This window comes from Hirundo rustica, chromosome 6, assembly GCF_015227805.2.
Source record: "Hirundo rustica isolate bHirRus1 chromosome 6, bHirRus1.pri.v3, whole genome shotgun sequence".
Lineage (NCBI taxonomy): Eukaryota > Metazoa > Chordata > Aves > Passeriformes > Hirundinidae > Hirundo > Hirundo rustica.
In genome coordinates, this window is record NC_053455.1 from 17,735,133 (window position 1) to 17,762,237 (window position 27,105).

Here is a 27,105-nt window from a genome sequence, read left to right on the forward strand (position 1 = left end):
CTCTGATTCAGGAAGTCTGCTTTGCTTCATCTTTCTTTAGCTGCTATGGAAATGTCTTGGATGTTTCTTGAAAATGTAAGAAGTGGTGCTTTTTTTTTAATTAGGGGAATCAGAAGCTCTTTTTTCTTTGTTTTCGAGCTGGTTGGTCTTGTGTTTTGAATTTGTCAACTGCTTGAAAGACAAACTTTTAAAAATCTCTTGATAGTCTGTAAGAACTCTTAAACCTATGGTTACTTCCTGTTTTGGAAGGGAATAAAATTCAGAGTATGTGAGCCAGCTTCTGACTAACATGGGTTAGAAAAGAACTGTTGAGAGGTTCAAGTGTGTCTTTCTCGAAGAGATGTGATGCAGTCATGTTCAGAAACAAGTTGTTAAACTGGTGTAAAAATCTGGCCTGTTTTTGACAATTCCTGTATTTTAATTCTGCCGTGTCTTTGGCAGGGTGGTAGTTCAGAAACATGAACTATTCAGAAGAGCATTTTTCTTGGACTCAATGCTTATTATGTTTTCTTTTTCCTGGCAGGAAATAAGGATGCACATGTAATACTCATGCTCCATATTCTCTCAGAGCTATGGTGTTGATTTCACAAAAATGATTTTTTATATTTTTGAATATTCATAGAATAATTTTTCAATATTCAAAGTATTTAAGCACAATCTAGTTTGAGTTTCAGGATATTCACTGAACTAACCTTGGCGGAAAATGAAATTTGGTAACAGTTTCAAGATGACATGGGAATGCTCTTCAAGGAGAACCTTATAACACCTTGCATGGATTCCTACAAATACCTACAAATAGTATCTGAAGGGAATAGGCTATGAGTGGGTCCTCATGAGAAAACTACTGCTATGCAGTATATTTTTTTAAAAAAATAAGTCTCCACCTTTGTATTAAAGACTGTTCTCAATCGCGTTAGTTTTGACATTTGGTTCTTCTAGACATTTTTGGGGGAGAGTTGGATTACATGTGGAAACTTCCCCCATATACTTTGAAGAGTAACATGTAAATTTTGAAACGCTTACAGTATTAGACAAGCTATGGACATTGATTCTTTTCCCAGAGAGGACATTACTTGTGAAGTTGCCTGTTAGTTGGATATAGGTGTGTAACTTGCAAATGTAGGTAGGATTCAGCTTCAGGTTAGAGAGTTCACAGTGATTAGCCAAAAAGGAGATGGTTTTATGTGTATATCTGAGCTTCCATCACAGTCATTGGAGACCCAGTTAGTAGTCAGTGGAGCATAAACAGTGATTTGGCTCAGGTGAAATGGCCAGCTCAGCAGCCCTGCAGATTCAGCTGATTGTATTGACTAAAACACTGTTGATTGAAATGTAGGAGTTAATGTACCTAGCAAACATGTGAACACCTATGTTTACCTGTTAATCTCAAATTGAATGAAGCCCCTGCTATTCATGACTTTGGTAATGGCAATTTTTTTTCCTTGTGTAGCTGAGGAAAGCTACAACTTCTGATAGTTACTGTCATATTAACTTGAATCAATCCTGGATAATTAGCTATGGCAGAATGCAGTCTTACTTTTATTGTGCCGTGATATATATTATACTGTAACTATAATACAGAACTTGCTTTCATTATTGTTTAATTTATAGTTGCTAATTAAGATTCCATGTAAATTTCTTTGGTTTGTTTTCCGCATGTGAATAAATTATTTCTCTTAATGCTTTTTCAGAGATTAGCTAGTAATCTCAGTTCTAAATTGGTTTAATAATACGGAGATGTAAGTATTTTGGAACTGTGTAGAATATTCTTAGGGAATGATCTTCTACATTGAAATACACTTCTTTTCATTGCTGTTTAACCCAGGCCCATCACTTTCGCTCTGGTGAAAAGTACGTGTATTGTCAAGGAGTTAGTGAACTGGCATGTGGGAAACACCAAATGTGTTTCATTCGGTGACAAAGAGTCTTTGTTGACGCTGCTTGATATTTTGCCAAAATATTTTATATTTTAATTGTAAACAATTGATTGTACTAATTTTTGTAATTACTAGAAGAAATTAACTAAAATTAGCTTCTATCACAAGAAGTTATGAGTAATAAGAACTATTTTCCTGGATCCTAGATACATTTTGGATATTTTGAGTAGTTCTGTGCTACATGGCATTAATGTGCTCAGTTTCTCTAGGTTTAATTTAGGGTATATAGGCAATTGTCATGACGAGCTGGGAAAATTCTGAGTTTCTGAGTTGCGCATAGGAGAACCTGAAACCCTTTGCTGTCTTCATACCTTTTACTTTTATAGGTGACTACTGAGCTTGCAAGAAATTGCTCAGTGTCCAGTATTTCTTTCAGCATGCATATTTTCATAGATGTTGGTGTTGTGTTGTTTTTTTGTTTTTTGTTTTTTTTTAAATTACTCTGTGCTTGCAAAGGAAATCCAGTATGTTTAGCAGAGCACAGTGTAGAGTGAAGAGCAGGAAAATTATGTCTGAGCAACAATACTTTCAGGTAGCTTCTTTGGCACCGTGCCTCCTTTTATAAGCCCTGCCCCTCACCTAGTGTTGTCATGTACTTAAAATGGTGATGTTACATACTGTGATAGGTTATTTTTGTTTTCTTTTTTCATAGTTACTGTAGGTCATTGTATATTCTGTTCCTTAAAACCTAGTGGCAGTACATCTAAAAAGGCTGTAAGTAGACAGCACTTTGGGTTAGGCAGGAATCAGCTTCAAAACATCTGCACATGCTGCTGCAGTGGAAGGTTGTTAGTGAAGGATGTGGGTGGAAGGAGAGCAAAGCAGGACTGAAGAGCCTGCACTTGTATTGTGAGTCTAAATTGCCGGTCACCTTGAGAGGAGCAGGGAGCAGACATAGCTGAGCCTCAGATCAAATGTGAAGAGAGATTCTGCTAGAGACTTTGAAGGGACAGTAACTCAGGAGACACTGAAAAGTTGCTGGACTGAGACCAAATAGGAAGTTAAGAATCTGCCTGTGAATGCCTAAACAGTGAGTTGAAGGGAGCCTTATTTAAAAGCTTTATTTCTGTGCTATCACAATTTTTGCTGGTTTAAGAAGTTCACTTCTCTTTTTTTGTGATCTAATGAGACCCAGCTTTGGACCTCACAGTATGGCAGACAGTACAAAGCTGGGAAGAGAGGCTGGCAGATCCGATGGCTGTGCTTCCATCTGGGGGGACCTGGATGGGTCAGAGAACTGGGCAGGGAGGATTTTCATGATCTTCCAAAAGTTTGAGATGCAAGTTCATGAAATACAATAGTCTTCTGGGGAGCAGGGACCTGTATTATCTGCTGGTCTGTTTAAAAACTTTGTGTGGTGATCTTAGTAATTTTTCTCTAATCACATACCATGACAGAAGTACCATTGTGTACAATGTAGGTGAGCCAACAGAAATACATTGTATTCAAATCTACTGCAAGTATGTGCTCTGTTGTTTTCCAGTAACGCATAGATCTAGTGTTTACGAACATGGATCCATGGTTTTTGGAATGTTCATTAAACTAAAGTTGGTCAACTGCCTCACAGATTCATTACTTCCCCAGTGCATTTGGTTGCCCTGTACATATGGAAAGTTGTATATAACTTCATGATCTTAGTTACATGTAGGAAGAAATGAGCGTACTGAGACAGTGCATACAGATCTCAGTTGGGAATTAGCCTACTCATGCCACTTCCTGTATCACTAAGACAGCAGATGGGTTTTCCTTCAAAATAAGAAACTGTTGAAAAAAATTTAGGCATTTGTTTTTTGTTATCAATTTTCCGAAAACTATCATGTTTTGCTGCTGATTTTTGAGCAGTAGGAAGTAGTCAAAACTAAAGCTACTTTGGACATTTTCTACTTCACTTAACTACATGTTGCATGCTCAACTTCTCCATGTGGTCTGAAAAAATTACTAGCTATTACTTCCTCTTCTAAACTCGCTGTGGAAAGTAACAATTAAGTGCCGCTTTTAAACTAGTGCTTATAGTACTGATGTCTGAATAGTAAATTAGATTGATAAATTGGTGTTCCTTTAAGAATGAAAAAGTATATTCACAATTTTAAAACAACAAAACAGTAATTGGTAAGTAATGTGAGTTTTACATGCACAAAATTCATCCAGCATAATTCAGTATGTATGTTTATGATTTTGGTGAACAACCCTTTTTTGTTTCATTAGTTACAGAGGTTACGACTGTCGAAGCAATCTCTTTTACACGCAGACGGGTGAAATCGTATACCATGTGGCGGCAGTGGGCGTGGTGTACAACCGGCAGCAGAACACACAGCGCTTTTATCTAGGTCATGATGATGACATTCTTTGCCTTGCTATTCATCCCTTAAAGGACTATGTGGCAACAGGCCAGGTAGGATTCATGTTTATCTGCAATAACAATCTGAAGTTGTTACTACTGAATTTAGAAAGGCCTTGGAGGTCTTGGGAGGATGAGCGTCCAGTCTACATATTTATTCATGTGAAGGACTGCATTTCTGTTGCAGATGGAATCATGGTAAAAAACTGACACAGAAGTGGTTTTTTACACTTGTATATATTATGGTAAGAGTTTATAGTCCATAGTTTTTCTAACTGTCAGTTAAATCTAAGAATAGATTAATATTTTTTATTCAGCATTATGTTGCAGCTTCTTGATAACAGGTGGAGGAAATGAGCAGATAAAACATAGTTTTTAATATCTTGTTTGTGAAGTTAGCTATATTAGCATTGCATTTATTTACTATTTCATAGTATGAACAGTGCAGTTGTTGTTACAGTCTGGCATTCCATTTTAATGCATTATGTTTTTCATTATCACATATACAAAACTATACTGTTTGTGCATGCAACAAAGGAATGTATGTTGCTCAAGTTAATTTTATAATACTAATAATAGTTAACTTTATCTTTGGCCAGGCAGTTACTTAAGGTATTATTTTCACTCATGTTTTCAGACAAACAAGCCTTCTGGTAAATATTTATACACTAGGATTTGAATGTTTGAGCTGATGTTTCAGGATTCTTTATTTATGTGTATCATTTTTATCATCGTTGCTCTTGTTATTGTATAATAAATCAGAAAACATGTGGACTGAATTTTTTAATAGAAATAAACATTTGTTTATTATGGTCTTGATTTCTACAAAAAATGTTGCCATTAACGTAACTTTGTAGGTCAGTCAAGAAATTAGCCCTAAATATAAGAATTGAATTGATTTAATTTTGGAGTAGTAAAGGCTATGAATAAAAATGTCCCTGAATTTATGATGACTTATGCTATCAGCAGAAAGATACGCTCCATTATATACTGTTTTATACATACACATTACAAACACATTACATACTGTTATATATACAGTGTTAGATGAAGAAACTAGGTAATGCAGTAAACAAATTCCTCATGCCACCCTAGTTCAGATCTTCCTCATAGTGGATGTTCTGAAAAGTTTTACAAATATCTCTCTTGTGAAGTTTGTGACAAAACCAGAAATAGATCCTAGTTTTTCTGAGCCTTAAATACAAGAGAGTTGTGTTCTGGTTTTGCAACCTTTCTATTTGTGCTCTGAGGTGCAAAACCCTTGGAATAACAAATAATCTTTTAAGTGCTGACTAATAATGCTTTTGTACGTAGTCGAAAAAATGAACTATATTCCATTTCTTACCAGGTTTGTTACCTACATTAGTGCATTCTAGTGGAAATTAGTCCACAGGTGTCACTGTATTAGGATCTGCTTTGTAATGACAGCAGAAAGCAGCAGAAGTCACCTTTATTTCTAAATGTAGAGAAGCTGACATACTAGTGATAAAAATAACCTTTTATTTTTAGACAGAGAATGATTGATGAAAAATTGATGGAATAAATATGCTACAGTGCAATCAATGAAGGGCTTTCCCCCCTCCCCTCCCACAGGAGGACTTCAGTTAATTGTGATTAATGTGCCTAAGTCAGCTGGGAAATGGTATTTAGGAAGTAGCAAAAGGAATAACATTCTGCTAGCCAGACAGCAGTTGTACCAGGAAAATTCTATCACTGTAATTTTTTTTCAAATATTTTTGAAATATTCTTAATACTTTTTAAACAACTGTGTAAAATAACTGAGACATGAAAAAAATGGCTATGAATATGTATGCTTTCAGGTTGGTCGAGATTCCTCAATACACATTTGGGATACAGAAACAATAAAGCCACTCTCTGTGTTAAAGGGCTATCACCAGTATGGTGTTTGTGCTGTTGATTTTTCAGGTAATAAGTATTTATTTATTTATTTATTTATTTACACTTTTCATTTTCTGTGTGAAAATACAAGGTAATCAGTTCTCTTGAGAAACTGGGGGTTCCTTTACACTGAAAATTTTGTATTAAAAATATTCACCATTGTTCAATGTCAAATGAGAGAAGTTGTCTTAAAATGAACATTCATTAGAATGACCTCCTTTGGAGTCTTGCACACTGGAAATGCAAGAACAGCTGCTGTCCTATTTAACAGCTAAGCTGAGCACTTCGGAATTTCTTTTGGTTGTACAAGGCAGGTACACAGGTCTGGAATGTTGTCTGCTTTAAAACTCTGTAAGAAGATTTTTGAGGAAATTGATCATGTGTGCAATATATATATATATATATATATATATATATATTTATATATTTAATGAAATCCCAAAATCCATGTGGGTAGCACACTGATCTATTCAGGAAGTCCAGTCAGGGAGTTGTTCTGGACAGAAACACAGGCTCTCTCTCCACCTTAAACCAACATAAGACTATCAGTTAAATCCCTTGAAATTTTTACACCCCCTATGTTGAATTCCTGTACCAATATTGACTTTGCTCTGCTCCACTAGCTTCTCTTCATTCTTTAATTGTTTGGATTTACTGGATAAGATCTCTGAACTCACAGCGAAGACGTGTGATCACAAAGATGAATGGTTTGCGGTCTTCGATGTGTCTTACTTTTGTTTCTCCTTTTTCAAGATATGAATCTCATTTCTCAAATTCCAGCATGTATATTTGGCAATTCCAAAAATGGATACATGTCAGAAAGGCATTGATTTTGAGTGACAACAAACAGCTTGTTTATTGAAGGTTGATGTGGAATACGTGGCAAAACTTTTCCGAGACTTTGCAGTACTACTCAGTTTAAGGGCATTTGACAAATATCATGGTATGGCTTCAGTGCTTTCCTGCTCAGAAATGAACAGAGATTTTCAAGGTGAAAGTAAAATTTTGACAAGAACAACCTGTGGTGAATGTTTTGGTGCAATTATAGCAGCAGCTAACTGAGCAAGGGGTTTAATACAAACAGAGAGCATCTAAGTTCAAACTGGAGACAAGATAATTTAAAGTCCTACACTTCATCCAGGTTTAAAAACAAACGGATGAAAAAGCATGCCTCTAAAAACATCATATGCTTATTTACTTGTTTGTACAGCCTTCTTATAGTATTTGCGAAGTAATAATATTTTCAATATGGTTTCTTATTATTGCAACATAGTTATCTATCTACTCTCTTAATAATAAATTTATTATTCTAGCGGATGGGAAACGATTGGCTTCTGTTGGAATAGATGACAATCACACTATTGTGCTCTGGGATTGGAAGAAAGGAGAAAAGCTTTCAGCAGTAAGGTAGGAATTTATCTATGCTTTAAAATCTGTACCTAGATTTACTGTCAAATGACAGTAAGGAAAATATATTCATTAAAGAATAAGAGTTATCTAATAAATTAGCAGTTTCTATTGCATCAGTGATGCAGGCAATAACATTTATGACACGTTAAAAACTTTCTGTAGAGGAAGGTCTGATAGTCAACAAGAACTATTGCAGTGCCTGCTCAACTTGTGAAGAAAGATGTCTTAGTGGACATTGCTGTGTTCTGAAATATTTTCTTTAAAGCTCTCTGCACTTCTTTTTGCCCTCTTATAGGTTTGGAAAGAAAAGTTTTGGACAGAAAGGTTTAGAAAGAAGTTGTTTCATGGTTTCAGCCACTGGTTCATCTAGTGGTCTGAAAGGACAGAAAATAAAAAAATAATTGCCACTTTTGAGCAAGGAGCAAAAATTGGGGGCTGGGTGTTCTTCTGCATTTTAAGTAAAGAAAAACAACCTGTAAGCATTACTTTGCATAGATAGTAAAGTTGAAAGCTGTTTTTCAAACTGTAGGACTGAAACAAAGCATTAGTTTTATAGAAGCAGAGTAAGAAATTCAAAACACAAGAGGTTTAAATGTTTTTAGTAATTTCCATCAAAGATGCAATTGGAGCATAAATTTTGTTCTAACAAACACAGAAAAATCAGCTAAATGGTGAATGACAATGGCAGTTTGTTTTCAAAATAAGTGAATTTAAAATAAAATTTGTGACTTTACCCCTTTAAGTGTCATTATGAGCTGCCAAAGATCTAAATGCCATATACCCAAACTTAATACAAATATATTTTCTTTTGCAAAGGAAATGCCTCCTAGTGCCTCTCTGAAGTAGCATAATTATTCACTTACCTTGGAAACCGAAGGGTAGTGAAAATATAAGAGGACTCAGTATGTTGCTTCTTTAGCTTTCTGCTTCTTCATTATAAATTATTAGTAATGATTTGAAAGTAAATGTTAGCAAGATAGAGCAGCTATACATAAAAATAAAAGAAAAAACTCCTCCCAAACCTATTTAAAAATATTAAGAGTTATACTTTTATTTAAATTATTTTGCTTTGCATTTCAGGGGAAGCAAAGATAAGATTTTTGTTGTTAAGGTTAATCCTTACATGCCTGATAAATTGATTACAGTTGGAATTAAACACATGAAATTCTGGCGGAGAGCAGGTAAGAACGCTTTTCAAAATTAGAACATTTTCTGTAACTGACAGTATAATTGTCAGCATTGCATCTCTTACTGTATCTTTCATGCATGAAAGACAGATGTTTTCTGTGAGTATCTCTTAGTTAGTGTTGCCCTAGCAGTAATAATCTTAATTGGCATTATGGCAGTAGTGGGAATTCTTTTTGAGATCAATCTGCCATGGAGCTAGAGCTACATAAGTAGAAAAGACTCTGCATTTTTCTACTGTCTGTTTTTATATATAATAATAATATAGCATATTTGAAAATTTTACAGTGCTGCTCAAAAATCATAGAACAGTTTTTGGAAGAAGAACCTTTACAGCGCATATGCTGTAAAAAGGCACAAGTATAAACAATATTAAGGATATAAAAAATTCACATACAAAATTCAGACAAAGTACTTGAAGAGGACGCATCTGCCAGCTGAGAGCTCTTTGTCTAGATGCCTCTGTTGATCTTGAAAATTAAAAACCAAGATTATTCCTGCTTGAGAAATTCTGAACAGTGAAAAACCCATTCCCTGATACTTGTGTGAACGTCAGTGTTTCACACCTCAAATCATATATAAGGGTATATGTGCTACAGAAGGCTAGCTTATCTGCTAAGAATGTTCTAATTATTCATGCAGAATTTATGTACATTAACTCACATGAGTCCTGATAAAGATTACTTGTGCAGAGAAAACTCTGTGATGAAAAAATTACCCTGTTTTTCTCAGTTTTGGCTCCAGCAGAAATTAATCAAGATTGCCTGAGAGCAAGGTGTTGAAGTCTATGTAAATTATTAATTCTCTCAATTGAGCTTGCTATCAATAGAAAGAACAAAGCTTCTCAGGATATTTACTAAAAGAGCTACTATAAGTTCTTTAGAAAGAGATCTTACCTATGATAAAAGCTTGGAGACGGTGATTTTGAATAAAGAAAGGAAATTGTTTAAAATGCAACTCTCTGGCACTGCTCCGTCAGAAGAATCAGATTCTTCTAGTGGTGCAGCCCGTCTGTGTGGACCTTCAGTGGCACACTGGCGAGGCTGTGCCCCGCACAGGAAACACGCTCAGCAGAGTCAGTGTGAGCAGCGGAGATCAGTGCACCTGAACTAATGCCAGCTTTCTGAAATCCACACTACGGCAGGTGCACTTGGTTGAGACACGACACAAAGCACATGCTCTGGACTAGTTCATCACTGCCTAGTGAGGGTAGAGGGCTTCCAAGACCTGACTTCTCAGTACAGGAACAGTACGAAGTGTCAGATCCTGAGGGACTTCTGTTTTATACCACATGAAGTTTCCCTGTTTTGTTTTATATCATTGTGATGATATAAATCTGTCTTTCTAGCCAGAAGTTGCTGTGTGCTATGGCTGCCAGATGATTTTAGATATAAAAACAACCTATAAAATTTATATATCTATAACACTTCTATTATCCTTAGGCTACTATAAGTAAACCTCTAAAGTAAAGTTGAAAATCCTCTCACTGAACGTCATGAAAAGAGTGGGATGTGAAGATCTAAACTTTTTTTTTTCTTTCCAGGCAATTCATTAGTAGTTTCTATGAACTGTGTGTGGTAGATGTTAATTTTTTTGTTTAGATGCAAGTTTACAAATACATTTTATCTATATATGTCTATGTGGCTATATGTAAGTATTCAATGTACATATATCCAGGTTCAAGTAGGAAGTTAAAGGTAGGGATGGGTCTTTTGGGTTTTGTTTGGTTGGTTTTGGTTTGGTTTGTTGGTTAGTTGGTTGGTTTTGGTTTTTTATTGTAACGAAGGTTGACAAATAATAAAATTCATTTTGTGAGATCTCTTCTTATATTTTGGGGGGAGCATGAGGAAAAGGACTTGTTGCTCTGGGTATGGTTATATAGTTCTTGTTCTAGAGTCCCAAGCAAATGTCTAATGACTTGTTTTTGCTCTGAACCAGGAGGAGGACTAATTGGGAGAAAGGGCTGCACAGGTGCATTGGGAAGAACTGACACAATGATGTGTGCAGTATATGGCTGGACAGAAGAGATGGCGTTCTCTGGAACCTCCACGGGGGATGTGTGTATTTGGAGAGATGTGTTTCTCATAAAAACTGTCAAAGCACATGATGGTCCTGTGTTCAGCATGCACGCATTGGAAAAAGTAAATAAACTGCTCATTGCTTTTTTAATGTCTGGACAAAAAAAATCTATGATAAAGCTAAACCTTTCCCAGACTCAGGAATCCATGTCCCTATTTTCATTACAAAAAAGCCTTGTGTGGTCCAGATTCAAAATAGTGTTTTATGCAGTCTCTTATTCTTGTTATGTATCATGCTGTTTGTCAAACCCTTGTGGTCAGTGACATCTTGTTCAGTAATTTTCATAACCTCTTAATAAATAAATAACAGTAATTGATTTAAGCATCAGTAAGTTCAATTAAATATGTGAGCTCGTGAGAGAGGAATAAGACCATACTTGTACTATTTTGTGCTGTAATTGCTGTCTACCCATAGGCAAATTCAATCTGTAGCTCACTAATTACTTTCTCCAGATTCTTGGCTTCTTTTTAGCCCAGGAAAGCCTTTAAGCATATGCTTAAATATGGATGACTGTTCCAGTTAGGTTATTTGTGTCTTTAAAGTTATGTATATGTTGGTGTTTTGCTAGGTTAGAGCACTCTACCTCCCAATATTTGCATTTCAGAAAAGTAGCATTGGACACCACATAGTATTCATACTGCAAGAACTGAGTGCTCTGAAGGAAAGTACAAATGATTTCAGTATTAACCATACCTGTTGCTTCCTTAAGTACCTGTATATGATTTTTAAAGACAGAATGGCACAAATCTGCATACATTTGAAAAATATAAGCAGTAATCAAATTTTTACAGTAGGAAGTCTGGTTTCGAGTAATGAGAAGAAATGCTGAAGGGATATGGAGGCTAAATATCAAGGAAAACCACTAGAGTGTGTTGGTTATTTTTCTAGAATGGTAGAAGCATACAGGTTAGAACTTCTAAACCCAGCCTATGTATATGCACTGTACAGACCTGTGCTGCCTTCATCAGGAGGAGAAATCACTCATTTTGTTGCTCCTGTTCCTTTCATCTCTAACATCTGTAGCTCTGTGCATTACAGTGTTGTATATAGTCCATTTTCAGTATTGGCAGAAATCACTGAAAATTCAGGAAAGATAATAATCAATTATAACAAATGATCTTTGTTTCTTTTCCCCCAGGGGTTTGTCACTGGAGGAAAGGATGGGGTAGTAGCTCTCTGGGATGATACCTTTGAACGTTGTCTCAAAACCTATGCCATCAAAAGGGCTGCTCTGGCTCCTGGATCCAAAGGTAACACAGACCTTGTCTATGTTTTGTTCTATTTTTAAAGTACTTTCTTTGGAAATCTTTGTGAAATTGCTTTCCACAGTAAGAGAGAATCCACGTTTGACATAATAAACACAAAAATATATATTTTTAAGCTTTATTGATTCTAAATAAGTAATTTTTCTATTGGGACAGGATTGATGTATTGTAGAGTCTGTTTGCACATTTGGTGGGTGAAGGTCATAATATTTAGTTTATGATTAGCCTAAATTAATTGATCGAACTGTGAGTTTATCATCCAGGTGTTTTCTTGCTTTGTTTTGTTTTTATTAAAGTGACAAGCAAAAAGCCTATTATATTTCTGATCATGAAGTCTCATACCTGATTTTTTTTGTTTCGGAGAAAGGGAGGAAATCAGACTTGCATTTAGTTTTGTAAGGTATTAATAGTTAATTTTCTGTAAATTCGTATACCTTTTGAAATAATTAAAGAACATTTTAATTTCTATTTTTCCCGTTTCTTCCACTTATTCTTGATCTTAATGCTAATTTACAGTTCCCTGTATTTTCATTCTGTGTAGTTTTTTTCTCTTTCATCCCCTTCCCTTAAGATTATGTTTGCTGTGTTCTAAAGTACATGATTTGATTTTCAAACATGATGAATGTAAATACTCATTAATGAAAACATTGTACTCCAGAGTGTCTCATTCTCATAGCTTCTTTGCAAAAAGCTAGAATTGGAGGTACCATAATTGGTAGCAATATAGTGTTATAATTGATACTTCACATGCACAGTCAGGCTGGTTAAACTTCTTGATGTGTTGCTAAATACTCCCAAATGAATCCAGACATGTTGTTTCGTGCAGGAATGTTTTCACTGTTATTACTGAGTAGATTCGTGCAGGAATGTTTTCACTGTTATTACTGAGTAGATTTTTCTATAGTGAGAATGTAATGTGCATAAGTGTTAAAAATCCTCTTTAAGGCATACTTGAGAATCCTGTCTTCTAACATTTTAATGTTCTAGGTCTCCTCTTAGAAGATAATCCTTCTATACGTGCCATATCGTTAGGACATGGTCATATTCTAGTGGGCACAAAGAATGGTGAAATATTGGAGGTGGATAAAAGTGGACCAATAACTCTGCTGGTTCAGGTATGTGTTAAATATCAGTCAAATATGTCATACCACAAACATGATTTTGTTTTTCAAGTAAAGACTTGTGCAATAAGAAGCATTTTAACTACTAATTAAGTTAGTGAGTTACTACCCCTTTTAGTTAGCCTAGACCATTATGATTCCTTAATGAGCAAGATAGAACATAGAATTTCGTTACTAGTTTGTTCAATGAGTTCATCCTTCCAAACAGACCAAGATCTGTTTTGCAAAAATAAGAAAAGTGTGTGAAATAGTGGGTCCTCCTCTAAATTCCTTATTAACTTCTCTTGAGTACTAATTAGTCTTATTTTTAGAACTCTCTTTGGTGTTTGTTTTGAGATTTTACTTGTAATTATGTAAAAAAATTATGCTATATCAAACAACTGCATTTTTTTAAGCTTGACTACTAAACAGATTTTTACTTTGCATCAACATAGTATTTTCTTTCATAGTTAAGTAAAAATCTCTGGATTCTCTCCTTTCTAAGTGGCCAGAGCAATAGATAAAGAACCGTATTTCTTAAAAGAAAATATTAGAACCTAAGGTAAAGAAAAAACTTAGTTCATAGAATAGTTTGGGTTGGAAGGGACCTTTAAAGGTCATTTTGTCCAAATCCCCTGCAGTATGCAGGGACATCTTCAAATAGATCAGATTGTTCAGAGCCCCATCCAATCTGACCTCAGATGTTTCTGGGGATGGGGCACCTGCAACATCTCTGGGCAAGCAAAAATTTCAATTCTTCTATATAGCCTGAATCTACCCTCTTTTACCTTAAACCCATTACCCCTTGTTCTGTCACTACAAGCCTTACTAAGAAGTGTCTCCATATTTCTCATAAGCCTTCTTTAGGTGCTGAGAGGCCGCAACAAGGCCTCCCTGAAGCCTTCTCTCCTCCAGACTGAGAGCTTCAGTCTAGAGAGCCTGAGCCTCCTCTCTCAGTGTGACTTCATAGGAGAGGTGCTCCAGCCCTTTGACCTTTTCTGTGGCCCTCTTCTGGACCCATTCCAACAGGTCCATGTTCTCCTGTGCTGAGGACTCCAGAGACACAGTACTGGAGTTTGACCAGAGTGGAATTGGCGGAATCACCTCCCTTGACCTGCGGGTCACGTTTCTTTTGACACAGCCCACGATCCAGTTTGCTTTCTGGGTTGCAAGTGCACATTGCCAGCTCATGCCCAATTTGCTGCCCACCAAAACCTCCAAGTTCTCTTTAGGGCTGCTCTAAGTCCGTTCTCTGCCCAGCCTGTGTTTGTGCCTGGGATTGCCCTGACCCACATGCAGGACCTTGCACTTGGCTTGTTGAGCTTCATTGCACGTGTCCACCTGCCAGGACCCTCTCCAGGGCCCTCTGGGCGGGATCCCCTCCCTGGGCGGGATCCCCTCCCTGCAGCGTGCTGAGCACTGCGCTCAGTGTACTGTCATCTGCCAACTTGCTGAGCGTGCGCTCAGTCCCACTGTCCATGCCATTGACGTACACATGTGCCAGGATTATTTCCCAGAAGTTTTCTGTAATATGAATTGCTACAATTTTGCATAAGTAGCAGAGTGAATTTTTTTCAGGCGTTCTGTGGTTTTATTCAGATATTTATTATCCTCTAAATAATGCATGTTCTCTTTTTAAAAAGCTTTCTTGAATGTCTTACAGTATTTCTTATTTCAATTTAAAATAAAAAGAAATCTGATTCGTTGTGTTTTTTCAGGGTCACATGGAGGGGGAAGTTTGGGGTCTAGCTACTCATCCTCATTTACCTATTTGTGCCACTGTAAGTGATGACAAAACCTTAAGAATATGGGATTTATCTCCTAGCCATTGTATGTTAGCTGTTCGCAAATTGAAAAAGGGTAAGATGCTTAGTATGAAAAACTGTTTACTGATGCAATTGACATTTACAAGCATTATGAATCTTTTGAAGGCAGGACTTGAAAGCAGAATAAATTCCTTTCTTTGCTCAAATTATTTTATTAATGTTATGTTCATAAGTTATGTAGCCCTTAAGCTAATGAATCTATACAAAAAATTCTGTGTAGTACTATTCTGAAGGTTATTTGCAATTTTAACTTAAGTCAGTGAATTAACAATAAAAGTTGAGTCAATTACATAGATGCTATGTTGCTTATAATATTGCAAGTCTTTTTTGAGACTTTGAATCTAGAAAATCTTGGAAGAAATCTTAGAAGAAATATTGACTTTTTTTTCTTTGTGAATGTTGGAAAGATCTTGAATGTCAAGAAAAGAGAAGTCAAAATTTTTACTTGTTTTGGATATAATTAAATTCTATTTTGACAGATGGAAAATCTGTTTTAAGTGACATCATCATCATATAAGATGATTTGTTTAGGATTAGATGAGCCTGGCCCTGACAAGCTTCTAATGCTATGTATGCTCTGCTAGATGAAGGAATACCATTAGGCTTTATCTGTTTGGCATTTAGCAATGCAGTTTGATTCAACCATAATGGGAAGCTTAATTGAAGATGATTTAGATTGACAAAGTAAATGTAGAAGAGTTGAAAGCTCACACAAGCAGGGATTAAACAAGAAAATGTCTTGTTGGTGAACTCTTTTCAAATTTTAAATATGATATTTCTTAATATTTTTAAGAGTACTTTTGGCAAAAAAGTCTCTGACTATTTGCTGATGAGACACATTTTGAGATGCTTTGGCAATCTTAAAAAGTTCCTGTGTACTGTACAGAAAAAGAAGGATACTTCTGCAGACTGAGTAATGGAATTGAAATACTATTTTTTAATGATAAAAGGCAAGATCAAGTGACTGTAAGAAAAATGTCTGTGTAGGTCAGGAGTAACTTAAAGGGCAGAAGCTCAGGATATTGTTGAATGCAGGGTGACAATTACATGTGCTAGTGAGGTAGTTTTCCCAAGATATATTGCAGTATTCATGCAAAGTACAAGACAAAAATCAGGATGTTTTTGGTGTGCATTTCTCATCTGTGTTCAGCTGAATGCAACTAAAATAAAGTTGAGAATGGAGAAAGGAACTGCAGGATAATGAATGCAAAGCCTTGTGCTGAAGCCATCTAAGTAACGGATTGCTGTCTACAAGTTAATCAGAGGAACAAATAGTAGGGGAAAATATTTATGTAAACAGAAAGTTCTGGAATGAAAATAAATCTATGTCAGTTAAATTTATCATATATAAATTTGAATTGGAAATTAAACTGTTTCAAACAGCACTTGGCTTATTTATTGAAGTATTTTATGATTTAGTCTTATGTTTGTGATAGCAAATGACTGAATTCTGTGAATCCAGCTGGTCTTTTCTAGCTGTGTTCTTAACAGAGCAAATGGTCACAAACAGGTAGCACCAGATACAAAGAAGGCGATCAAGTTAAAAGTATACAGACAATAGTGATTAATCTGTATTACTAATGTAGAACAGATGTCAATTAATAGGCAAATTCTAAGATTCTGGGCCTGTGTACCTGTTCATATGCTATCACAGCTTGGAAATTATTTTGGCAGCATCTGGAAAACTTCCTTGGAAGTTCTATAGTATAAGAATAGCTTTCCTTTACTAATGGAAAAATAGATCTGAAAGAAGGATAATGCACTGTAAATATATCTGAATGCAATTTCTTTATTTCTCATAGGAGGCAGATGTTGCTGCTTTTCTCCTGATGGAAAAGCATTAGCTGTTGGTCTCAATGATGGAAGTTTTTTGATAGTTAATGCAGATACTCTGGAGGATTTGGTCTCTTTCCAGCACAGGAAAGATGTTATTTCAGAAATCAGATTTTCTCCTGGTAAGTGATTTTTTTTTTTTTTAGATGAAAATTTTAATATCAATGTTGTTCAAGTAGGGCTTATGACATTTAAGAGATAAAAGTAGTAAAGATTTGTAGTGCTTTTAGATGTATAACATAGGTCAGAAAAACTAATACTAACATTTTGAAAGACCATGGTGTGAAGTCCTGTGTTGCTTAAGGATGAGATTATTGGAATAGGTTTGCTTATAGTTACTTCCTGAATACAAGAATCAGATTTAAATCATGAATATCCAGCAGCTCCTTAGGGTTCCACTTTATGAGCTGCATAAGTTTGGCACATCACTGAAGTTACTGTTAGTTAATAAGAATACTTGAAACTGATATGTCAGAAACTTCTGGCAACTTTTTTTTCTTATTTTTCCCCCCTTAGCACCCCCAGTGAGGCTAGGATTTTTTCCAATATTATAGCTCATATTTTAGGAATTCAAAATGTATAGCTTACTTCAGTTAAAATACTCATCTGCTGGAGAAATCTGATGCAAATTACTGATACCAATTCTCATACAACATTACTTTCTGGTTCCCTAAGCCTTACTATTCTCTGAATGCCATAAATGCTTAAAATTTCAGCAAATGGTTTTTATTATTTGAAAATTTAATTATATAATAGCTGAATGTTTCATGCTGATTATGGGATATGAAAATCAGTTTGTTGGGGAATATGTATAAATTAACAAGCTTATGTCAAAGAATTCAAAGTTGCATATAGCTAAATTGTAGAATTTACTTGTGTTCAATATGCAGAGCACTAAAATTTTTTGAAAATGCTTTGTGTTTGTACTGATGTGTTTTAGGGGCTGGAAAGTACTTAGCTGTGGCCTCCTGTGACAACTTTGTGGATATTTACAATGTAATGAGCAGTAAAAGAGTAGGAATCTGCAAGGGAGCCTCCAGCTATATCACGCACATGGACTGGGACATAAGAGGTAAGCAGCATCCATTGTAAAAATGTACTGGAAGATTGATTACATTATAGACTAATAAAGTACATGTATAGTATGGATTTGTGGTATCACTGGCAGATTTGAGTCTTCAGCTTACAAATATGCTCTCACAGCATCTGAATGAATGTTAAACCCATGATTCATATTAAATGAATACAAACCCATGAATACATATTAAACCCATGCCACATATGTATTTAGAAGTTGTGCAGTTTGAAGTAAAATGATTTGCCTCTATAGATTGGCTTGTTTGGGTTTTTAAAAAAATCTTTCCTTTTTATCTTTTGCTTTCGCATGGTCAGTTAGTGATGGAAAAAGGGGGAAGGGTCTTAAGCTGCATGAGAGTATGTTCAGATAAGATATTAGGAAGAAATTCATTACTCTAGGTGTGGTAAGGCATGGGAGATGGCTGCTCAGAGAGGTTGTGGATGTCCCATCCCTGAAGGTGTTCAAGGGCAGGCTGGGGCTCTGAGCAACCTGGTCTAGTCACAGGGAGTTGGAACTAGATGATCTCTAAGGTCCCTGCCAACCCCAAACAATCTATCATTATATGTTTCTATTGCTTTAATAATACACTGTACAATGTGGTTGTATCTGTAGCTCAGGAATGTGCATCCTTGTCACCAAGCAGGATTTCCTGTGTTCCAGGGTATTTGGATGTGATTACATAAAATACTAAATTTAGTCTTGTTTCATTAAAAAGCAAGGCTGTGCTATTGTGCAATCTATTTGTTTATGTTCTTATTCCTCTACATAATCACTTTTGAAACAGTCTGATTTATTTTGAAAGAGTTAGTAAGTTAGCTTCCTAGAATTTTGAAAAGGCAGAGGACAGAAACAGTGGTGAGAATTTCCCTCAAAAATGAAGTAGTATAAGGTGTAAAGAAGTCTCCTGCTTGGGATCAGCCTGCGGCCGGGCAGCATATGTGCTTCTCCATCCCAAAAGCACATGCATCAATAGCCAATTATCACAAACAAGCTTTGAATTACACCCAGTACATTTTGTCTACTATCTGATGGGTCAACCATGATAGGGAGAGAAAAGTGATGCAGTCCTACAGTTAAATGTGATGTATTATTACAGTTTTCAAAGAGAAGAGAAAGGGTTGTGAATTTAAGGGCTCAAAGGACTTAGATCTCTTTAGAAGACCGCACTTCCAGATCCTTTATTTATGTTTCTACTGCTTTCTTTATTCCTTCTGCAAAGTGGAATCTTCTATGTTAACATATAATATGTATGCCATATGTTTTATAGGAAAACTTTTGCAAGTCAACACTGGTGCTAAAGAGCAGCTGTTTTTTGAAGCCCCTCGGGGGAAAAAACAGATTATTCCAAGTTTGGAGGTGAGGACCTGTACTGCCTTCTTAACTTGTTTGCAAATTAGAGTTATGATATAGCTATCTATACTACATAAGAGGGAATGATGTATAAAACTGTAATTTTAAACTTTTAAAATAATAAAATATGCAGGGGATTTCACATTTTTCTATTAAGAAACAGACATTTGGCTTATTTAGTCATGAAAATCTCACTAGACTTCTTTGAATCTTTCCTGGTACCTAAACACCTTTGGAAACCTATTGCAGATTACTTAACCCTAACCTTGCTGTGGAAAACTTCATGTTTGCCTTTATATAACAATGTAATACAGTTTACATAATACATATAGGCAAGAGTAGCTACAATTGTAGCTATATATTGTTGTAGCTATAACGTTGTTTTGTTTTCTCAGATATAGGGCACTGTCATAAGACAGAGAGCAAAAATGGATAATTTCCAGATGATATATTCCATGGTATTGAAAGGCAGTGTTGGAAAATATAATTTGTTTTCTTTAGCCTGAAAGGGCAGCTAAGGTAAAAATTTTCAAAATACTTCTTTAGGTTTTGAAATTGAAAATTCACAGAGGTAAAATTACAGGTCTCAAATGAAATGGTAAAACCCCAAGTGATTAATATATTAAAATATTGTCTTTTAGATATGATGTATCTTGCAGAGCAAGGACTTTCTCTCGAAATTGGATATGGAAGAAAAATGCCTAAGAAGTATGCTCTGTCTCAAATGGGTTGTTTTTGCAGGTAGAAAAGATTGGCTGGGCATCGTGGACGAGTGTTTTGGGCTCTTGCTGTGAAGGGATCTGGCCAATAATTGGAGAAGTCACAGATGTAACTGCTTCATGCCTCACTAGTGATAGTAAAGTATTAGCCACGGGAGATGATTTTGGGTTTGTGAAACTGTTTCGATACCCTGCTAAAGTGAGTAATTTTCAGCTGTTTATGGAAAATATTTATTAAAAAATCTGCCTTTTCAAAACTATGAAAATTTATCACTCAGAAGAAAATAATGCTTTTATATTTTTCTAATTTTGATCAAAGAAACATTCAGTATTACATTGCAGTTTGCAGTGCATTAAACTTGCAATGAGTAAGAATGATCAGTCAAAGTCAGACTGCAGAGCCATCTCATGGAGCGTCCTGCTGCTGACTGTGGCAAATGAACGGGAAAAACTTTAAGAATGAGAATGCTTTGGAAGACAATGAACATGTCTTTTTCACCTAGATTTTATTCATGATTTTAAGGGCCTTCATTTTGTCCAGTATTAGTAATTTTTTTTCTAAGATGAAGACCTTTAAAATCATGCATCATAGAAAGGCCATTCCAGAAGCACATTGTATTTTTACTGCTCTTCAAGTACCTCTACTTTTCCTGTATATTTGGTGGTAAATGTGTCTTCGATTCTGAAATGTTGCCATGCTGAGGATGGTAACAGTTCACAAGTACTGATTCAAAATATTCTATGTATTTCATTCCAACTCAGATTATTGTCTCTCTTAGGAAAAGTGATCCAGTGTTTATTGCTAATATCTGTTTATAAACTAACTCTCTCATGCTTAATATGAAAATAAGGTTAACATTTCCTGAAGTTGCTATGAAGGGCACTTGGCAAATCATGTGTTACAATCATATGAAATACAAAACAGCTAGAGCATGAACTGTAAAGAAGTTTAGATGATGTCACTGTGCACCAGCTACTCATTTCAGTCTTGTCTAGCAGGCTGAGTAAATTTGATCTTTGCCTTCCTTTTCCCTTTCTCAGGGAAAATTTGGCAAATTTAAGAGGTACGTTGCTCACAGCACCCATGTGACAAACGTCCGTTGGACGTATGATGACGGTTTGTTGGTCACTGTTGGAGGAGCAGACACCTCCTTAATGCTGTGGACTTACGAGGTGGAAGGACATCGGGATAGCAGGCAGTGTGACAGTGAAGAGTCTGATCTAGATTCTGAAGAAGATGGAGGTCAGTAATAGTTTATACAACTAGCTGGCTTATGCTGTTTCAAGAAGACTTTATTAATGTAAAACTACAAATTTAGAAATAATTTATGGATTGTTTCTATCTTCAGTAGCAAATACTCTTCAAAAATGTTAAATAAAATTTGGTTTTGGGGAAAGGATTGATAAACTGCTGTAAAGAAAATGATAATGAAGTGTTTGAGTTACTGCTTTGAGTCAGAGTACATAAAGAGACTCTTGATATCTTTTAAATGAAAAATATAAAGTATCACTTATACATAGCTACCCAAAATCTCTATTTAAAATAGAATCATCACAGTTTAAATTTGGTCACTAACTCTAAAGAAATTATATTGAAATCTGTATAATGTGAGATCATCGTTATCTTGATGTTACAGCATGGAAGCATAGGAGACTGAAGCAGACATGTTTATATATCTATTTCAAGGTCACAATATCAGTTGTTAAAATGTGTGAATTCTATTTTGTAGCATTAGCTTCTGCCGGGTTTTCCATACTTAGGGGTTTTTTTCATGTTATAATTCCAAGGGTTTATGAGCCTCTAGACTTGTTTTCTCTTCTCCCAAGTACAGTTTTTCCTTCTTGTCAATTCCTGTGTTCAAGCATTTTTAAACTATCACTGCTACTCATTAAATAGTTCTGTGTAGTAAATTACTTCACCTGTCACTAAAATGTGGTAAATGACCAAAGAAATAGATTAAATACTAAACATTCATTGGAAAAAAAAATTATTCACTTTCCTCTTAAAAGTACTGAAGAATACATCCACAAAGTAATTTAGTTGCCTATAGGAGGACTTGTCAGCTTTACCTTTCTTAGTCAAAAATTGCGAACTTCAGAGTTTCTGTTCAGCCTCTGCTTGAGATGTGTTAGAACATCTTAGCCCTATATTCTCCCCTATAATCTTAAAATGTGTGTTAAAAGTACTCTGATAGAGAGCAAGGTCTGTGAAGATTTACAAGAAAAAACATTGACATCTCTATCCACAAAAGTTTCTCTTGGTTGGCTCCTATTAATTTCAGTTAGAGTTAAGAACTATTCACTATCATATTGTTGGCATTAATAGTTTCTATCTTTGAAAAAACAAAATAATGGAGAGTCAGTAACAACCCTATCATAACTTAGCTTTTCCCTAAGCATTGTGTAGGAACCTTGTGCAGACATATAGATTCCATGGTAATGGATGGATTCTGGAACTGAGAACAACCAGGCACCGAATTTTACAGCTCTTAAGAGCGGTTTCAGGTAGTGAGGTTCTTTGTTAATGATTGTAGTTAAGGTCAACCAAGCAGAAATGGGGTAGCTTTTAAAGTACCTTGACTCTTTAATAATTTTTTTCCACAAAGATATTGTAGGGAATTCTTTTTCTTTGATTGTCTTTTATTAACAGTGCTCATGATTCCCAGCTACTTTCTTTCTGTTGTGTATTTATGTTACGAATAATCCGTGCTATAATTGTTTTTGTAATCTAGCACATTGTCGAAATCTGCACAAATTAAGATTAAGTTATTGTTCTTGTACCTTATTTCGGTTTGATACTCTTCCCTCTGATTTTGTTAGGTTATGACAGTGATGTGACAAGGGAAAATGAAATTAATTACACCATCAAAGCCTTATCAACAAACATTAGACCAATGTTTGGAATTAAACCTCATCTGCAACAAAAGGAGCCAACTTTAGATGAAAGGTAATTACTAAATTACAATTCTAGCCAAGAAATCAACCAGAAAAGATAATAGTAGAACAAAATTATATTGGTATATATAATTCTTAACATATAAAGATATGTAAAAAAAGAATCCAGATACTTCTTTGAAGAAAAAAAGAAACGTTACCCAAAGGACTAGGCTGTATCTGTTTTCAGAGAGCACAAAAGACTGCAAACTATGTATGTGTATTTTTATGTTTGGGGATTTCCTTGAGATTATTGAGTTATTTGCTAGTGCTCAGTAACATGCTTTTTTTAAACTTAAATTCTGACTGGTAGTTAGTGATGGCATTATAAGCATAAGCCTGTGTGATTGGAGAGCTGTCCTTCACTAAAACATTTTTTGTTTCTGCCAACAAACTGTTCTGATGAATTCAGCTCTAATTGCTCCTTGCATTGATTCAGTCTCCACATAACTTCTACTTTTCTTTGAAAAATTCTGTCCACAGTGGTTCTGCAGTTTTTGTTAATGAATCTTGGAGAATGAAGTTGGTTGCTTTGCAGTGTTAATTTTATATCTTGATTCACTATTGTATGCTTTAGAAAAGAAAGGGATGGAGAGCAGACTACAATAGACCCAGAAGATAAAGCAGATGCAAAATAATAAAAACGATTTATAACCTCTAGAACAGTATCTGTTGTAGTATCTGCAGCTGAGCAGGGGACCCTGAAAGTTCTTTGTTGTCCACAAAATAGATGTGGGCAGTATATGGGAGGAAAAAGGAAGGAGGGATTCCTAATACGGCAATTGGAGAACACTAATACTAAAGAGAGGGAAGTGGGGAAAACAGCAGGGTGTAACAGGGTGTAAGGATATGGTGAAATTGGAGAATGGAAAGTTTTGCAGGAATGAGAGGAGTTCTGGGGCAATGCTCACACTGCTTTCCACAGTGAAGCTGGACAGGTCTGTGATACCTTTGTTGAGAAATGCAGAGAATGACTTTTGTGGGAGTTTCATATCATCTTTTGTTTTTAAGTTGTATTCCTGTAGGAGAGAGTGGGAAGCCTGTGTATAAAGCTGTGGTTCCCAGTTTGCATTTATGAGAAATGGTCTTTGTCTTTTTTAATTAGATATATTTAATGTGGAAATCAAAAGGAAATAATGTGCATGGTATGAAAGCGCTGATTAAAGATTTTTTTTCTTCTTCTTTTTAATGAAATAGTAAACCTCTTGTATTTCTTTCAATAACTGTTTCTGGAACCTGAGTGAATAGTGTTTTTCAGTTTCAGATAAATTACTATAAGAATTAATTCTGTAGTAAGGTAATTATATTGTGATTCAGAATGCAAAAAAGATCATGAAAAGATTTCATTACCTGCATTGTTGAAAAGTTGCCCTAAAACTTCAAAGAATTTTTTTTTTGTGAAGAATAAAACCAGACTACTGTATTTTAACTTCTGTTCTGATGTTAATATTGTGTAAGATTAGTAAATGGTTTAGAAATGTTTTAGTCTACTGCTGTAGATACTAATTTTTGGTTTATTTTTATTACTCTTTATTTTTGCTTCCTATGAAGGCAGGGGGTAGTAAGGTAAGTTCACGTACATGAAGTCCAGGAATAAATGCATTTTAATAATTTAAGCTGCTTGGGAAAGTCATTACAATTTGCAACAGAATTGAGGGATTTAGCTCTTTACCATTAAACGGGTGGAAAAGGGTTAAGGGACAAAGAGGGCTGAGTTGACATGAGTGAATGCTAGACTATTTGGGAGGAGGTGATCAAACCTTTCTCAGTACTTGGGGGTGGCTCGGGAGCAGCCTGGCTGCCCCGCCCGAGCCAGCGAGCACGCCGTGTGCGTCTGTCACCCGCTGTCTCGGTGCGGCCATGGAGGCGCAGCGTGGAGCGGCGCAGTGACACATGGCACCGCTGCCTGGGGTGCCTCTGGCAGCAGCATCCTGCTGCAGCTCGTACAGCTCGTGGGTGCACGGAGTGCTACTGCCTTGGCTGCGGCGCTTTGCCAACGCCCCTCCATCCTCTGCCCGAGGATCCGAGCTGCTGGGTCCACATCCACACTGTGGACATCTGTTCGAGCTGCTAGGTCCACATCCACACTGTGGACATCTGTTCGAGCTGCTGGGTCCACATCCACACTGTGGACATCTGTTCGAGCTGCTAGGTCCACATCCACACTGTGGACATCTGTTCGAGCTGCTGGGTCCACATCCACACTGTGGACATCTGTTCGAGCTGCTAGGTCCACATCCACCCTGTGGACATCTGTTCGAGCTGCTGGGTCCACATCCACCCTGTGGACATCTGTTCGTGTTGTATGGCCAGCGTTCGTAGGGGAGTCTCTAGTGTAGGTGCCTGCTGTAGGTTATGAACTTCTGCACCTGCCCCGTTTGCAATATGTGCATATGCAAAATCTCGCTGTTAAATTTGCAGCACAACGAATCCTTAGGCTGTTAGGCCACCCTTCAGGCTTGTAGACTGAGCTGCCTCTGTGGCTGGAACTCGAGGTTTCATTCAGATTCAGTTGGGCTAAGGTTTGCTTGCAGCGTTAAACACCAGCTCTGCTAATGATGTAGTATTCTCTAGCAGTGAAATTACCATGCTATGTCACTGAAATTGGAACACTTATTTTAACTTCTATTGGAAACACAAAATGGCACTGCTGTGAGGCAGCACTTGGGTCTGTAATTTGAATCATTTGTCTTTTCTGAATAATAATGTTTATAGATAATATTTTTATGTGATGTGTACTGTGAGTTTAATTTGGTTGTGTAATAGCATTTTGGTTACTCAGCAGCACAAAATGCATCTGAAAACTATTTCTATCCTTTACTAAGAGTTCTTTCCTAGTATGTTTTTGTGCTAGGTAAATTACTCAGAAAAAAAGTCCATCATGGTTGATTTTGAAAATGCTTCTGACTCAGCTACTCCCTGAACGCACAGCACTGAAGGTTGGGAGATGCCTCTGGAGAATAATGCTCCATTTTTATTCTGTTCTTATACTCCCTGAAGTTGGCTGTTAGTGGCTGTGAAAGGGGCAGTGGTGTGTTTCTTGTACCAAGAGATCACAAAATTAAACAGCCAGGAATTCCAGTTAAAATTTTTCACCAGAAGTTTTAAAGATTTGCAAGCAGATAAAACTGTTACTTACTCCATGTGCGGAGATCTCTCGCATGAAAAGATCCCAGCAGCTTATCTTTAGAAAATTCTTTTGGTGTTCTGCATACACTCCCAGATAAAATTCACAACCAGGTGTTGTTGTGGCAAAAACTGCCTCCAATTTTATTTATTTAGTTACTTAGTTATTATTTTCTTGAGGATATTTTGTGTGTGTATAGGGACAGGTGCAAAAATATATAACCTATTTTGGATCCTTATGTATTCAAACTGGGAAGCAACCAAAAAAAGTATTTACAAACTAGTCCTTTACAGATTGAGATGTGAAGAATTTTTTTTTGTATTTAATACGGACAGTAAATAAATCTAAATTGTGAGAGAGGAAGGAAATTATTGAAATGAAACATTTTTAATCCAAAGCTCACAACTATCACCTTGTAATTGCCACTGAAGGAGAAACTCTGATATTTTATACAGACATCTTCCATATATGTTTTGGATAAATGAGCAGAATGCATTTACATTTTTCTGTTTGCCAGTCTAGCGACTTGTGATATGAATGTAAACATTACAAATTCCAGAGCTCTTTTTGTAAAAAATCATCTTTATCTTCTCCTTTCATTTTGTCTTCTCCTTTCATTTTGTCAACTTGTGTGATGTGGGAGAAGCCAGGAGTCAAAATGAAAAACTATAGCAAGAGACTTTGCACTAGCAGCTTCTTCTCTCTGTTTACCATATATGCAGAATAAATTAGTTTACAGGAAGTTTAAATTTAACATTAAAAAAAAAAACCAAAAACCACATAGTTTTCTAAAACAGGGCTTTTTGAAGCTAACCTTTTTGCCCATTGCAATGTACATTAGTGCAGGACATTAACCTTGGGACTGAAAACCCTGAAATTTCAGACTTCATTCTTTCTGGTCATAAATTTAGTTATTATTAGTTACTTCTATTTCAAGCTGTAGACAGAAACAACAATGATGGAAAAGAATGGTCTCCCTTTACCGTTTGAGGGAATTATTTTTTCCTCTCAGAGGTGAGCTAAAA

General features: G+C 36.0%; 1 protein-coding gene across 7 annotated transcripts in view; it reads left to right on the top strand.

Annotated features, from left to right (window-relative positions):
* EML5 (EMAP like 5) overlaps positions 1-27,105 on the top strand; it is a 103,878-nt gene that overhangs the window by 44,210 nt on the left and 32,563 nt on the right. For all 7 annotated transcript variants that reach the window (XM_040067684.2, XM_058421031.1, XM_040067685.2 and 4 more), the window contains 14 exons: positions 4,143-4,329; positions 6,096-6,201; positions 7,488-7,581; positions 8,665-8,765; positions 10,708-10,910; positions 11,987-12,098; positions 13,101-13,228; positions 14,932-15,073; positions 16,842-16,994; positions 17,813-17,944; positions 19,218-19,306; positions 20,042-20,218; positions 21,061-21,262; positions 22,840-22,966. In XM_040067684.2, coding sequence (XP_039923618.1) covers positions 4,143-4,329; positions 6,096-6,201; positions 7,488-7,581; positions 8,665-8,765; positions 10,708-10,910; positions 11,987-12,098; positions 13,101-13,228; positions 14,932-15,073; positions 16,842-16,994; positions 17,813-17,944; positions 19,218-19,306; positions 20,042-20,218; positions 21,061-21,262; positions 22,840-22,966 — 1,953 coding nt within the window. The remainder of the gene's footprint in view (positions 1-4,142; positions 4,330-6,095; positions 6,202-7,487; positions 7,582-8,664; positions 8,766-10,707; positions 10,911-11,986; positions 12,099-13,100; positions 13,229-14,931; positions 15,074-16,841; positions 16,995-17,812; positions 17,945-19,217; positions 19,307-20,041; positions 20,219-21,060; positions 21,263-22,839; positions 22,967-27,105) is intronic.